This window comes from Apus apus, chromosome 9 (genome assembly GCF_020740795.1).
Source record: "Apus apus isolate bApuApu2 chromosome 9, bApuApu2.pri.cur, whole genome shotgun sequence".
Classification (NCBI taxonomy): Eukaryota; Metazoa; Chordata; class Aves; order Apodiformes; family Apodidae; genus Apus; species Apus apus.
The window spans coordinates 11884996-11899263 of NC_067290.1; the positions used below are offsets into that span (position 1 = coordinate 11884996).

At 37.6% G+C, this 14268-nt stretch overlaps 1 protein-coding gene across 5 annotated transcripts in view; it reads right to left on the bottom strand.

Moving 5' to 3' along the window:
• Positions 1-6898, bottom strand: part of CACNA2D3 (calcium voltage-gated channel auxiliary subunit alpha2delta 3) — a 373089-nt gene extending 366191 nt beyond the window's left edge. For all 5 annotated transcript variants that reach the window (XM_051627834.1, XM_051627837.1, XM_051627833.1 and 2 more), the window contains exons 1-2: positions 6087-6898; positions 5398-5479 (exon numbers count right to left, since the gene is read on the bottom strand). In XM_051627834.1, coding sequence (XP_051483794.1) covers positions 5398-5479; positions 6087-6205 — 201 coding nt within the window. In that variant the 5' untranslated portion in view covers positions 6206-6898. The remainder of the gene's footprint in view (positions 1-5397; positions 5480-6086) is intronic.
• Between the last annotated feature and the right edge of the window lie 7370 nt (positions 6899-14268).

Below are 14268 nucleotides of genomic sequence, written 5' to 3' on the forward strand. Positions count from 1 at the left end.
AGGCAAATAAAATTTCCCAATACCTTCAGAGAAGGCAGAACTTCATTACAAGGAAGAAGGAAAAACTGAAAACTTTTTCTTTGTTATTAAGAAAAAAGAACACACTATTGGAAGTTTGATAGCACTGTGATATTTTCCTCTAGGGATCAATACATAACCTTAAAATTAATATTGGACCCAGCAACTTTTTCCACCTAATACATTAAGTAGCGTACAAAAGCATTCTTGAAGAAAAATTAAAACATCTATCTAAAAGTATTTATGTCTGCAGATAATAGCATTAAATACTTCATCAAACACACTGAGATGCTCTGTTACTAGTTTGGCATGGAGAATAACCTTGTGATTTATATGGCTTTAAGATCTGTAACAATTTAAGGGGATAGAGGTTCAAGCTCTGAAGGTTCCAAAACATCATTTGCATTAATCATAAAAATTAAAGTGATTTAAGACTCTTAGATGCCCATTTCTTTTATTTTCTTATGCTTGGTTTTAATTCAGTGCTAGGAAACACGTTTTACATAACTCAGACTTCAGGAGTTTTAATTATCATGAATTAATTCTGAAAAGAGGTTTTGGCAAGCTCTAAACCATTTGCCTGGCTGGCAGTTCTTAAAGGTTGGGTTTGGGATTTAAGGGTTTTTTTGGGGTTGGCTTGGGGAGAGTGGTGGTGGTGTTGTTGGTCTGGGGTATTTGCAGGGGATGGTGGTGGCATTGGGTTTTTAATTCATAGTTACTTGTCCACAGTTTTTTATAATATTCCTCACACATTTTGTATGAAAAATCAGTATTATATTTTCAGTTTTTAAATTGCTCAGGTGGCAAAAGTTTAAATTGATATCCAAGAAGCCAAACAGTGTATATACCTTGAACTGAGTCTCGATTTTACTGACCCTTCCTTAAAAACAGTAGCTGCAGTGTCTAGAGCAAAGAAGAAGCAGCCTACAAAGATCAAAACCAACATAAGGCTGAATAAAAGAAAAGCAATTAGTGTCAAGATGATTGAACTAAACTTCTCTAAGAATTTAAGTCACTATTATACAATTTAAACCTAAAGATAGATGTACTGCATGAATCAGAAACCGCAGCTGAATGCTAATTGATCCAAATCACCCCTTTACCCTGACATTTCCATAGTGGTGAGAAACTGACAAGACAGCACCAGATCCAGGCAGCAAGACAAAACGCAATTCTGACAACATTTTCCTTTAAAACCAGGAATGCTATACTGATGGAAAAACCTACTTTGAGACAACACAATGATCTGAGAACTCCTAACACAATGAAGAATCGGTTGAAAGGAGGAGGCAGATGCAGAGCAGAGGCTGCTAGGCCTGCAGCCGGTACTTATACAACAGGGCAGGCTCCGTCAGCCGCCTTACCTAAGGGAAATCTGAGCCAGCCCTGAGCGAGCTGCTCCTCAGGAAGAAACCTTGATGGCAGAACCAAGAAATAAGTTTATTTTCAGTTAGAAACTGCTTCTACATTAGCAATGAAATAATCTTGACTACTCAGGACCACATCAAGAATTATCCAAGCTCAAAATATGGAGGAGGGGGTGAAAAAAAAATAATAAGTAGTCTCTCCAAAAGAAATCTGAGATAGCACAGACCATGCTGCATTTTGTAGAGAATCAGACACTTGATATTAGAAAATCTTTACTCTGTAACAACACATGCATATTACCTGCATTTTTTGCTGCCATTTTATTACAACTATTATTTTACAACAGCATGGAACTGAAAATATACCATTAGCAAGTACACAGTAACGTGAACAGTAGCTTACCTCAAAGTGTGTTCCCCCAAAATTCTAGCCATGGCAACTGAAGAGTATTTTCCTGGCATGTAACCCTTGTTTTGCATCCTATTCTTAAAGCCTGGCTTTGCCAGCAGGCTGCACTCTCACATTTGCTACAGTACTAACTAAATAATCAGAGTGTTAAAAAAAAAAAAAAAAAAAGAGAAGTTTAAAGCAGTGTCGAGATTCAAGTAAGACAGGTGTCTTTTAAAAATCTAGGGAAAAAAATAAGCACATAAAAGACAATTAAAATTTGGATCTACTTTTAGGCCCCAGCAGTATTTGCTAACTAGATGAAGAGTATGCATGTCTCCACAGCACCAACCAGCATTTTATACCCTGACAAATCTATATGACAACTGTAAAACCTCCACAAATTGGGTAACTGTCCTATTTTCTTCTGTATGGTTTTTTGAACACTGAATCAACTTCCTTCACCTCGTAAGCAAGTAGTAAAACATTAAAATGTGATATTTTTAAATGCTAGTTTTGCTTGAAAGATCATGATGTCTGACAATTATTTATGGAACTATTAGTATTATTTTGAGCCATTTACAGTGTCTGTATTTGATCTAGAATCAAGCTCAGGATTAAAATTATATATCCCATAGGATCAGATATCATATATCCAACATTCTTGGATAGGATTATCATCATGCAATGAAATAATAAATCATTCAAGATAAGACAAGAAGTGATTTAAAAAAATAGTTTTTAAAAGTGAAAAAATATTCTTGTACATCTTTTTAAAACTTGAAAAGACAGCAATGCTGGCTACTCATTTGATGTTAACAGTATAGCAAGACCTAAGGACTGTATTAACTAAATCTATATCCATAGCTATAAGTTGGCAAAATTTTGCTTTACTGAGTATCTCCCATAACTTCAAGTGCTCAATGAAATTTTAGTGAGGCAAATGACTCAACAGGTCAAACGTCTGGGCGGTAGATAGTGTCTGTCATGCCCTGATTTCAAACACATTCCTGTGAAAATAGTGCTCACTGTATGTGCTTACAAAATTAAGCACGTAACCTTTAAATCAGTTTTTCATTTAGCAAGGCTTTAATAAACTAAATGGCACTACAGAGTGGTGGTAATTGAGAAATCCATACTGCCCAGATACACAATTATATGCAGATTTTATATCTTCATTTCTTTAGCAATGCTAAAGTCATAATCAGAAAATGTGGCTTCCCCAGTAACATAAGAAGTTGCACTGCTTCTAAAAGTGGAATCTTGACTTTAAAAGGACATTGACTTTGATCACACAGAGCTCGCAATAAATACCAAATGGATTCTTGATGCCTGGCTAGTGGGAAGGGGAGGAAAGATGTTTGCATTTACAGCCCTACTGTGTTATCACTTCTTTAATTATGATGACAGCTTCTGCCACTGACTTTGCACATTGAATATACTTGCAAATATTGAAGTTTAATATGTTTTAATTCATACAAGCTTACAGAGAAATACACTTTAGAACAATGCAAAAAGATAAACATGTTAAAGTTATGTCATTCAGAGACACTTGGAATTTTAAATAAAAAGCACTGGAGATCTCCTAAAATTATGTAACCAGCAGATAGAAAGCAAAACAAGGGGGAAGGGAAGGAAAGGAAATGTAACAGAGGAATAAAAATGTTCTAAATATCTGTCCAACCTGTTCTGCCATTCTTCTTTCATTCTATAATGAAATATCATAACAAAAACAAGAAACAAAACCAAAATAGCTTGGAATGAACATACATTGCCTATCTTCAAAAACAGGAATACAGATTTGGTAGTGAAATAGAAAGGATGCTGATGAAAAGGTAAAATGATTAGCTTTAAATTACCTACAATTATAGCAGCCAATAGGAAGAAATCTTGCTACTTCAGAAGGAAAAAATACGTTACAAAAGGCATGACAGCCCTTTCTACTATGAGGAAGAGAAGAATGGTTAAGGATCATACTGATTCTCTGTGAATTATAGCATGATTGCAAAACAAGGAATATTCCATCTTTTTCTAGTAAATGTTTGATTATTTGCATTTGGTAGATAGAATTTTTAAAGCCTTTTCAGGGCAAAAATGGCTGCGCACGGAACAGTTCAAAAGTTAAAGGTACCTGTTTGTTACAACCTAATAAAAAATTAAAACCTGTTAATAATACTTGATTAGATGCTAATTAAAACTGAAAGGTCCATCTACTTTATAAATGTAAGAAGTTCATACAAAAATGTGATGATATAAGTCTAAACAGACTTTAAAGAATAATAAATAATGAATGCCCAGATTTTCAGAATAAAAATTTGGCCAATGTATTGAAGTGAAGCCATTTAACGGCCTTGAAAAGTAGGAAGAGATCTCAAATATTTTTGTTCTTAACAGCTCTTTATTTTATAGCTTACTGAAGTTCACATTTTGTAGTCCTTGGTGTACAATGCGGAAAAGAGATACTGCTAAGGAACTCATATGCCTTTAGTAATCATTAAGTCAGTTACTTTAAATTTACATAGAAACATAAGTTTTTTATTTAAATCACTACACCTACTGTCTCTTACGTAATTTCACACATATACAAGCTTTTCAAAAGAAGTGCCACAAGCTGAAAGAGTAGCTTCCTTCGTAATCAGACAAAAAATATAACATTAACATGTTACTCAGAACTAGAAAAACTAGCAGATATTTAACATATGGGTAGAACGAGTGTCTCTGTAGTCAGTGAATGTCTTGATGCTTCTCCATTTCTATACTGTAATTTAAGGATCACATATTAAATGACGCAAAAGCAGTTTCAATCTTTAACGTATTCCTCTTTGTCTCTCATCACGGTTTTTTCAACAACTGCTGTAAAAACAAATTGTCTACAATAGAGAATTTTACTTTAGGTTGCATATTTTAATTTGAGTAGACACAGACTTTGATATACACCTAATACTAAAATCTGCTTTCTCATTACCCTCTGCCCCAATTATGTAGACTTAACCAATTTCTCAAGTTTTTGCAGTACTTGAGTAGCTTATTACCCAGCTGTGCAGCTGAGCAAGAAGATAACCACATTCATTCCCCTTATCTGTAATGATGTAATACATCCCAGCACTGGGTTGAGATGATTGGGGAAATAATGGGATTGTAAAAACTGCAGCGATGACAAACAACAGCACAGCCGCCTTCTCCTGATACAGTGAATTGCCTACACACAATGCAGGGTGAAAATAATACAATGTCCACAAATTCTGCTCCTTAAATGAAGTTAACAGTTTTCATAAGAAGCAGCTCTTTCGACGCAGAAACATCATCATCACAATGCAGCAACCAGATTAAATACCTGCAATCTAGGCTGGAGCCTGGACTTCAAAAAAAATACAAGTGTTGGAGTTTACTTTCCAATGTTAAAACATCACCCGAAAAAGAAAAAAAATTAGCAGTTTAATAAAGGACTCTCCAGATAGTGCAGTGCAATGCAATGCAAAGAGTCATCAGAGACTAGCACGCAGTACAAAAATAGATCTCAGACCAAAGCATGTACAGCACTGCTTTCCTATTCATTTAAAAAATTAAATCTGCCTCCATTTTCTCTATTAAAACCTCGCTTTTTGCAACTGAAGATATCCTTACCTTCTGCAGGAGCTGGGAACCTGAGTACTTGGCTGCAATAGATTTGATCTCCCCACCAAATGCTGAGGCCCAGAGCTTTACACTGTGAAGAAAAAAAATGAGAGACAGGAAGAAATGTAATACACATGTCATAGCAATCAACATAGACTGTAACAGCTTCAGCTGCACTCAGAAGGATCCTGGCAATTTTGCATGAAAGACCTCCTAAGGAATCTAAGCACAACAAAATATTAGTGAAGCTGTTCAAGTATAAGCAGAAACTAGGTGCTGTGCTAAGGTAAGGCCAGCAATATGAAGCTACCCAACCTGCACTGTTTAATTGAAAAGCATCAACTTGTACAGAAACATGCTTTGGCACAATATTACATATATCACTTGAAAGGACAACAGCAGATAAAATGGCAGGACAGTCTGGAGAGAGAAATTCTCACATGAGGAGTTAACATAGCAGCATCAACTTCAGTAAATACAAGTACTTCAGTTAAGACCCTATGGCCACATACTTCACCAACACATGCAGCTACAATAAAGTAGTGCTGAGCAGGTTAAAGTCTGCCACTTTATACACTACAGAGGAGCAAAGGTGCCTTGAACAGTCAAATACCTGCAATATAAAAAGACAAGAACTTGAGCATTCAAGTTGTCATCCTTGAACACGGTCCTGAGAGCAAGAGCATGAAAGCACTTACACAGACAAGGGGATCTGCTGCTCCGATCCAACCACATCCACTAAGGCTGTGTTAAAAGCTGTCCAGAAGATAAAGAAAAAACCCCAAAAAGCCCGAAGAAGATTCAGATTCTCTGGCATTGTGCCTCTCTGTGCCTGTAAAAATCTGGGGAAATTCAAGTAAAGCTGAAATCAGCAGCAGTGGGGTTTTGCTTCTAAAACCTCCTTCTCCACCTTTACCCCCTCTACTAGAACAACACTGGAAGAAATCACAGCTCCATCCTCATCGCTCCAAAGAAGGGCCCTTCTCTATGTAACGGTAGGAGAGAACCAGAAGCGAAGCTCTAATTACTTGCAAACTATTGTGTCCCTGGTAACAGCAAAGCCTTTTCCAGCACTACTGCAGCCACTTCCGTGTAGTTCTTTACAACTCCGCAGTCAGCAGTGTGCTGGAGTTACTTCAGTGACCTACTGCTGCTCCAAAGTGCCCTCAGCAGCAAGAAAGCAGACTATTGATTCCAAATGGGGAGGCTGTCTTCTCGCAATTACTGCTCACTTTGCAAATAGAAAGCTGCCTAGAGGTCTCCTTTCCCTCGCCGGTAACCTCCAGCCTTCAGCCCAGATCAAGTCAGCCAGTGCATTGGTTCAGTGGAGCAGGAGCAGCAGCCTTTTAACGGGATAGCGCGGAGACGGAGAGGCAGGCACAGGAGGAGCCGGACCAGAGGGAGGGTGCCTCAGTATGGCAAAAGCAGAGAAAGTCTGAAGGAGCTGAAAGTGGAGGTGAGCCCTTCTAGGAAGGCGAGAAGGGAGCGCTACACATTGCCGGGGGCTGAGCTAGGGAGGGCTAGGCAGGGACGGGGTGGGGGGGCGCCGTGCACACCCACCGAAGACCCGGCCAATTCAGGGAGGGCACCGCTGCTTGACAAGCATCTGTCACACAGCCCGGAGGAGCGACGGATGGACGGAACTCAGCCCTTCGCGCCGAGAGCGCCCAGCATCCCGGCGGCGGAGCCGCACCGAGGGCGGCACGGACAGAAGGAAAGAGGAGAGGAGCGGTCCCCGCCGAGGTAGCATCGCCGGATGATGAGCCGGAGCAGAGGGCTGCCGGAGCGAGCCCGGGTTTAGCTCAGGCTCACACATTTAATTGAGTCATGTATAGCTCGTCCTTGTGCATAAAGGCACGTTTGCTGCTTCCTCTTATGTCCGAGTGCTGCAGCGAGCCACTCTCCGAGAGATCGGGACTAGCAAAGGCTTATGAATGAAGATAAATGCAGCATAAGTAAATCAATGCAGGCTAACTGACTCCTGCCCATGAATAAATTATTAATTTGTGCTCGTAGAATAATCCCCTTGATACAGCAAACCTAGGATTACAAGCCTCTCCGCGGAGGGAGCGGCACGGGGAGCAGAAGGGGCTGGTCCAGGTATTTTTGTTGTTGTTGTATTACAAAACCTATCCTCCCTCCTTCTGCTTTTCATTCTCGCCCTCTGCTTGTTTCTCATCTTCATCTCCACTAAATGCAGACTTAAAATAACGATTGAACTTCAATGTAAATAAGTATGGCAAGACCTGGAGACGATCTTAGCATGGGCTGAGTCATCCTTGCATCATACAATATAGCTCCAGTGCCCGCTCCAGAATTCTAGTTTCTTCCTTCTGGAATTAGATTTAACACTCCAGAATATACATTCTCTGTTTGTACACTGTCTCTTAATATTTTCTGTCTTGAAATTAGTTATGTAGTACCTGCAGTTTTCCCCTCCCCCCCCCCCCCACATTAACATTTCTAAGAGCACTGAACAGTTCCCTTTAAATATCAAAACCTCTATTCAGCACCTGGCTGATAAGACCTTTGCTGTCTCAGAAGAAACTAGAAGTTTGAAGACAGAAAGAGAACCTTAGGGAAACTGTATAGAACAGAGTAGCTTGGTGCACTGCAACTTTCACCACTCACTGGCTGTCCCCACCAGGAACAGTAAATAGATATCTTTGCCTTCTTATGAAGGCAATAATTAAAGTTTTGTTAAAAGGAGCACTTATTTTGTGTATTAATAATTTTGAAAGTCCTGTTTTCTGTTCTGTTACTGTGGATTCCCGGAACAGTAGTTTAAATACATTGCCATGTCACCAGGTGTTCAGCCTACCTACAGGCAGAAATGTAAAAATTCACATGGCTGATTAACCATATATAATGAATGTGTCCTTTTGGACATCTAATATAAACAAATAGTATGTTTCCAAAACTGGGGATGAAGCTGAAATGGTGGACGGCCTCACTACCTGTGCTGTTTAGCTTTTTTACATACTTAACAACATCAGGAAGGAAATTGGCAAGGTAAATTTGCAGGACTCAAAGCACATTTTTACATTAACACAGACCCTTATTGCTTCAAGTCAACACAGTGCACTGGTGACAAATAACAGCTTCATTCTTCCAAGAATTACCAGAAGCCCTAGAAACTTTTTGAAAGCACATACAATGTGTCTGTGTTTAACTGGCCTGAGAAATTTAACATGTATTTAAACCATCACAAATTACTAGCAAGATAAGTTTGTCAAACTTTGACTTTATATATTCATTACACATTCAATACCATATTAGATCTACAGTTAATGTATTTGTAACACATAACTGGACACTCACATTTGTTTAATAAAGAAATCTTCTTTTTACTCTCAGAAGTCTCAAAAAATTAACTTGTAAAATGAATTTATATTTGACAGTACAAGAATGGCTGCCTCCTTTCACATTAACAAGGATCTGTATGCATGATACTGTACAGTGCTTTGAGCATCTTTCATTAACGCACACTGGTCACATTCACACAGTTACCTGTCCACAAAGGCATCTGATGATAGGACAAGGGGTAATGGTTTTAAGCTAGAACAGGGTAGATTTAGGTTAGACATTAGGAAAAAGTTCTTTAATATGAGGGTAGTGGATCACTGGAACTGGCTGCTTAGAGAGGCAGTGGAGGCCCCATCCCTGGATACATTCAAGGCTTAGTGGGGCTCTGAGCAATATGGTCTAGTTGAAGATGTTCCCACTTACTGCAGAGGGGTTGGACTAGATGATCTTTATAGGTCCCTTCCAACCTAATACATTCTATTATTTAATTCCTCTCAGTAATTCAGTGAGCAGAAAGCAAACCTGTGCTGTAATGGTGGTTTAACACACACAAACCACATATATAAACCACTTGAAGTGACAACATTTTCTGTCAGGAAGCAAACTGCTATTGTATCCTGGCCTGACTACTGCTAACTACTCCTGTTATGCAGATCACTACAGTCAAGACACTAGATTCAAAACTAATGTTACCAGTTCCCCCTTGTTGTCATCATGAGGAGGATGCAGAAACTTCCGCTAAGTGCATTTGCATAATGACCAAGTAAATAAATAGGAAAAAAGTGGTAAGATTTGCTGAAGGGTTCAAGTCCTTTGTACTGGGGATATAACAGTGTGCTTTATTATTTGATACAGCCTTATGATATAGAGGAAAAATCAGAAGAAGAAAACTAAGTTTCAAAGCAGCACAGTAATGAATTTATGTTTTGGAAGTAACATGGCATTTCTATCATGTCCTTATGCTGTTATTTATAACTGCCAAATCTGGATAAATCTTTAAGTGCTGGTCCCACTAGAAAAATATATGTATCAGATAAGTGATCAGAGAAGGAAAACATTTATATGCTTAGCAAATTTACATTCTAAAATGAAAGTGCATTTCAGCAGTAAGTGCAGGGAAGTTGCTCACATGCCAGTGGTCCCAGAAGCAGAGCTCTTCATACAAGTGTATTGAGTTGGATCACCCTGCCCCCAGTCCCCCACTTTTAAAGGATAAAAATGGCATCTAATCTCCTGCTGTGTCTTTGATGATCAAGTACAACAACACATTTTAGTATCTCACAGAAAATGAAAGAAGCTGTTTTCCCCATGAAAGCAGAAATAAAATCTGGAAACATGAATCGTCAAGTGTTGTAATAGAAAGTCACAGGCACAGTCAGAGAAAATTGATGAATCCTCAAAGCTTTTGCAGTGGACCACATTCAGGAATATAACCAAGGGACTGGGAGAAAAAAAAAAAGCAAAGCAAACAAACACCCCAAAAAACCCCAAATAAATGAAAAAAACAGGTCAAGGACAGAGTAATATGAGATGTGACACAAAGGCTGAAGTAGAAAACACAGACTAAAGGAAATTCCTGTACATAAATGCATCTAATAACTATATCTGACAATTTAATCCCTTTTTTATCTCTGTCTACCTGTAGATAAATTTACACTTACAAAAGAGTGCAGGAACAGAGTCACATTTGCATCATCAGAGCATACTTTGAGGTCTTCAGATTAGACATATCAAGTTCTAATAAAAATCAATCAAGAGGCATAGAGAAAGAACATATGGTGCAAGGGAGAAGAGTAGGAAGAAATTATATAATTAACACAAATGTTGATTGTGTATCTTTTTTCAGATGCTTATCTACAATGAGTTCTAAACAGAGGAACAAATGCATAAGGCTAAAGTGCTAAAAGCCTTGCTGAAGACCAAGCCACGTCCACTGGAAATTAATTTTTAAAAAGGAAATATGTCAGTTTATCTATATTCTACATAGAATATTCAGATACTACAAAAATAAACAAATCCAAACTACACTGTGTGATGTGTTGTTGATACCTGCTTTGTAGTATATTTATCAGCAGATCAAAATACTGAGATTATAATCCTCAAATAGGTTCTTCATAGTGCTCTGTTTGATTCAAGAGGTTAAAATGTTTCCTTCCGCCCTTGTCCCTTCTCTGAAATGCTTTGCAATCTATTAAATAAAGCCAATGGAAGGGAAAAAAAGGAGAAAGCGAAGGGATATAACCACTTCATGCAATAAATAATTCAATATCATGTCCTGTACTCAAAACCCTTCCAGCCTTTAACAACCGTGTGCAACTTTTCCCTTACCTCTCTGCAAGTATCATGTTTCACATACACTTACACATGGAAAATAAAAGCAAAATAAGTAAAGGGAAACAAGAGTCATCTCAGCTTCATAAAGCACTTTGAGACTGTCAGATAAAAGGTGAAATCTGAACATTCAGTGTTTATTATTTCAAAACAACCCAATGGTAAAAGGATTCATCAAGTAGTGTTTGCATGCTGTGAGAACACAGGCTTGTTTCAAGTGAGCTGTACATCTGAGAAGGAACGAGAGGCTGCACATTAGACCTATTCTGGAGAGATTTAACATATGCACATCTGCTCTTCAAATTTTATGATGGTCCCACGTGTATAAATCTAAGTGTTTTGTTGGTACAGAAATGCCCATTTATTGACCGATTCCAACCCACTTACAACAAAGACTGAAGTCCAGTAACATTACTCACTGGATTAAATTAACACAATTTCACACAATGGCCATGAGCTAGGGACGTGCACAAATAAAATCACTGCAAAACTGCTAAACCACGTCTGTGTTTTGTGACATTAACGTCTTGTTTGTGTAAACAGTTCAGGTCAAATAAAACACTAACTTTTCAGTTCATGAGAATATGAAGGGTATATATATTCAGTCACATGAGAATATATACAATCTCTAAAGATTAAAATATACTAATATACACTCACAGTATGTTGCAAGTACAGCATTTTAGGTTACTACCACATTATCTTTAGCACACTCCAACACCAAATAAACCTCACAGTTTGCCATAAACCCCCAAGGAATGTATAGTTAATTTAGCTTCTAGAAAGCCTATGTTCAGCTGGCTTTAGCATCTCCACAAGGAGTTAAAATGTAAAAGAACAAAGCATTATCACATCTCAGCCTATGAGAGCTCACACTGCATGGCAAGCTAGAATGCTTTAAGCTAATGATGTTTATAGCTAACCAAATCCAATTTCAGCAGTCCACTGTAGCTCTAGTCTGTTAGTGCCATTTTACATAAGCCTCATTCATTTTGAATTTTCAGCTATTAAGAGAAAGTCCACAGTGGGTTTCTTTCAAGTGCCATACTAGGAAATTAACTTCTCTAAGCAAATAAGTTACCAAATAATCACAAGGCTAGTGCTAGGTTGTAAATATTTCTGCTTTCAATACATTCAAAATACTTGAAAATAGAAGACAGGACCTAAAAATGAGAAATTGTAATTGAGAGCTTGAATGTAATGGACAGAATACTATGGAAAAAAAAGAAACCTAGCATTCTTTCTCTGATTATACAGTTGAAGACCAAACATGACAACATGTTTCAGTGCCAATATATTTCTGTCTATACACTAGAACGGAACCTCTAGTCATATCCATAATGGCCTGTGAATGTTCAGAACGTGAATGTTGCAAATTCCTTAGAGCCACTTTAAGGGACTCTTGTCAAAGCCCAAAATAGGGACTTCAAAGGTTAGGAAAAGCATTTCTGTTACTTCAGATCTTGGGAGGATTAGCAACACATAAACAGTGGGTACCAAAAATTAATTATTAGAGGGGTGATGAAAAGGGCAACTGGTACTGAGCAGACTCTTTCTAAAGAGAGTTTCTTTTGCATCGATAGAGGAAGTGTCATCTATTGACCCATTGTCATCTATGAGGTTAAGTTTCCAACAACACAGATGAAAGCAACCTGCAAACTTGAGTCTAAACATCAAATTATTAGCAAAATATTGTCCTTATTGCAATGTTGAAAATATAACATAGCTTTTGATCCAAGGAATGGTGCTACATCAAGTAATTGTGTAAAGCCACTAGGTACTTCAGAGGCCTGTAATTCTGTAACCCTTTAATATAATTCCTGCATCACAAGTATGCATTTTAAGGTGGAAATGTGGCTTTTCTGAAGCCTTGAATATCAGATCCAGAAACTGGTAGTTCTTTCAACTCAGTGCTGCTTATAAGATGTTACAGAAAATGAGTTTTGCATAATTCTATGGCAGCAGTTGCTAATCTGTCATCTACTTCTGCTCTATGACTTCAGTGTTCTTGTTTATTTATCATGAAAGCTGACTGATCCTGAAAATCAAAGTTATCTCAAAAGGCTTTTAGAAATAGCATAAATTAAAAAGTAAGCACATTATGGTCATGAATTCCAGCAACGTGTTGCATAAAAATAACCATCGTATAAGAAAAAGTCCTAAAGAGTGAGGATAGCAGATTGTCTTAAAAATCCAGTGACAATTGCAGAGGAAGACTACCAAAGATTATCAAAAGGCAAACAAATTTCAATAATTCTAAAATAATACTAGGAACACTACATGCATTTCTTAACTTTTCAGAGTTTAACATTGATTTATTTAACTTCAAAAAGAGTGTTGACAATTTGTTGCTTTTCTTAAGGTCACATTAGCAACCTGGTAAAACCTATTTAGAACTTGCTGCTTTATGCAAGTCAAGTTTCACTTCTTCTGCAGTTACTGCTACTTTGGGTAAGACTCAAATTCAAGATTGTATTTTTTTTCCCACCAACTCATGTGGCTATTTGTTCTAGGGAACAGTAGTTGAAACCTCTCTGCCTGTCAGCAGATGAAGCAAACTATTATTAGGAAACTTAAATATAATCAGTCAGTGGAAAAAGTGGGCTTAGGCATAATTAATAATTCTGGCATCACACAGGATAATTCCCTATCCACAGAAAAAAATATAAGATAGCCTCTTATTTTGTGGTTTCAAATCCTGACTTGTGTCTATGGTCCAATTCTACTTCTGTTTTAATAACATAGCTTGAGATTGCATACCATGGAAAGTTCAGGCTTCACCTGCTGAAGAATAACAGATTTATTGGGTTTTTATGGGCTTTTAAAAATACACCAAAGGCATGATCATGCTTAAAAGATGTAAAGAAAAAGCAAAATTGATAACCATAAATATACTAATAAGTATTAGGTAAAATATTTGCCAGCATATGCATTTCTATTTTACAGGCTATTAATCCATCATAGTGTCACTAACATTGCAAGAGACACACTCAGACTGCTATGATCATTACTTTTTAATGGATCACTCCATTTAAACAATAAGATTAATGAGTTCAGGCCATAATACAGCCAACTTTCCTATAACTAAAATATAAAACAAAAACCCCACCCACAAATGCCTGTTTACACTATCATTCTGCTTACAGGCAACTAATATTAGATAGACGGTAGAAATTATAAAAAAGGAAGCAAGCTTCTGAGGCAAGCTTGTTATTATTGGGTTTTGTCCCATCCCAATGTTTT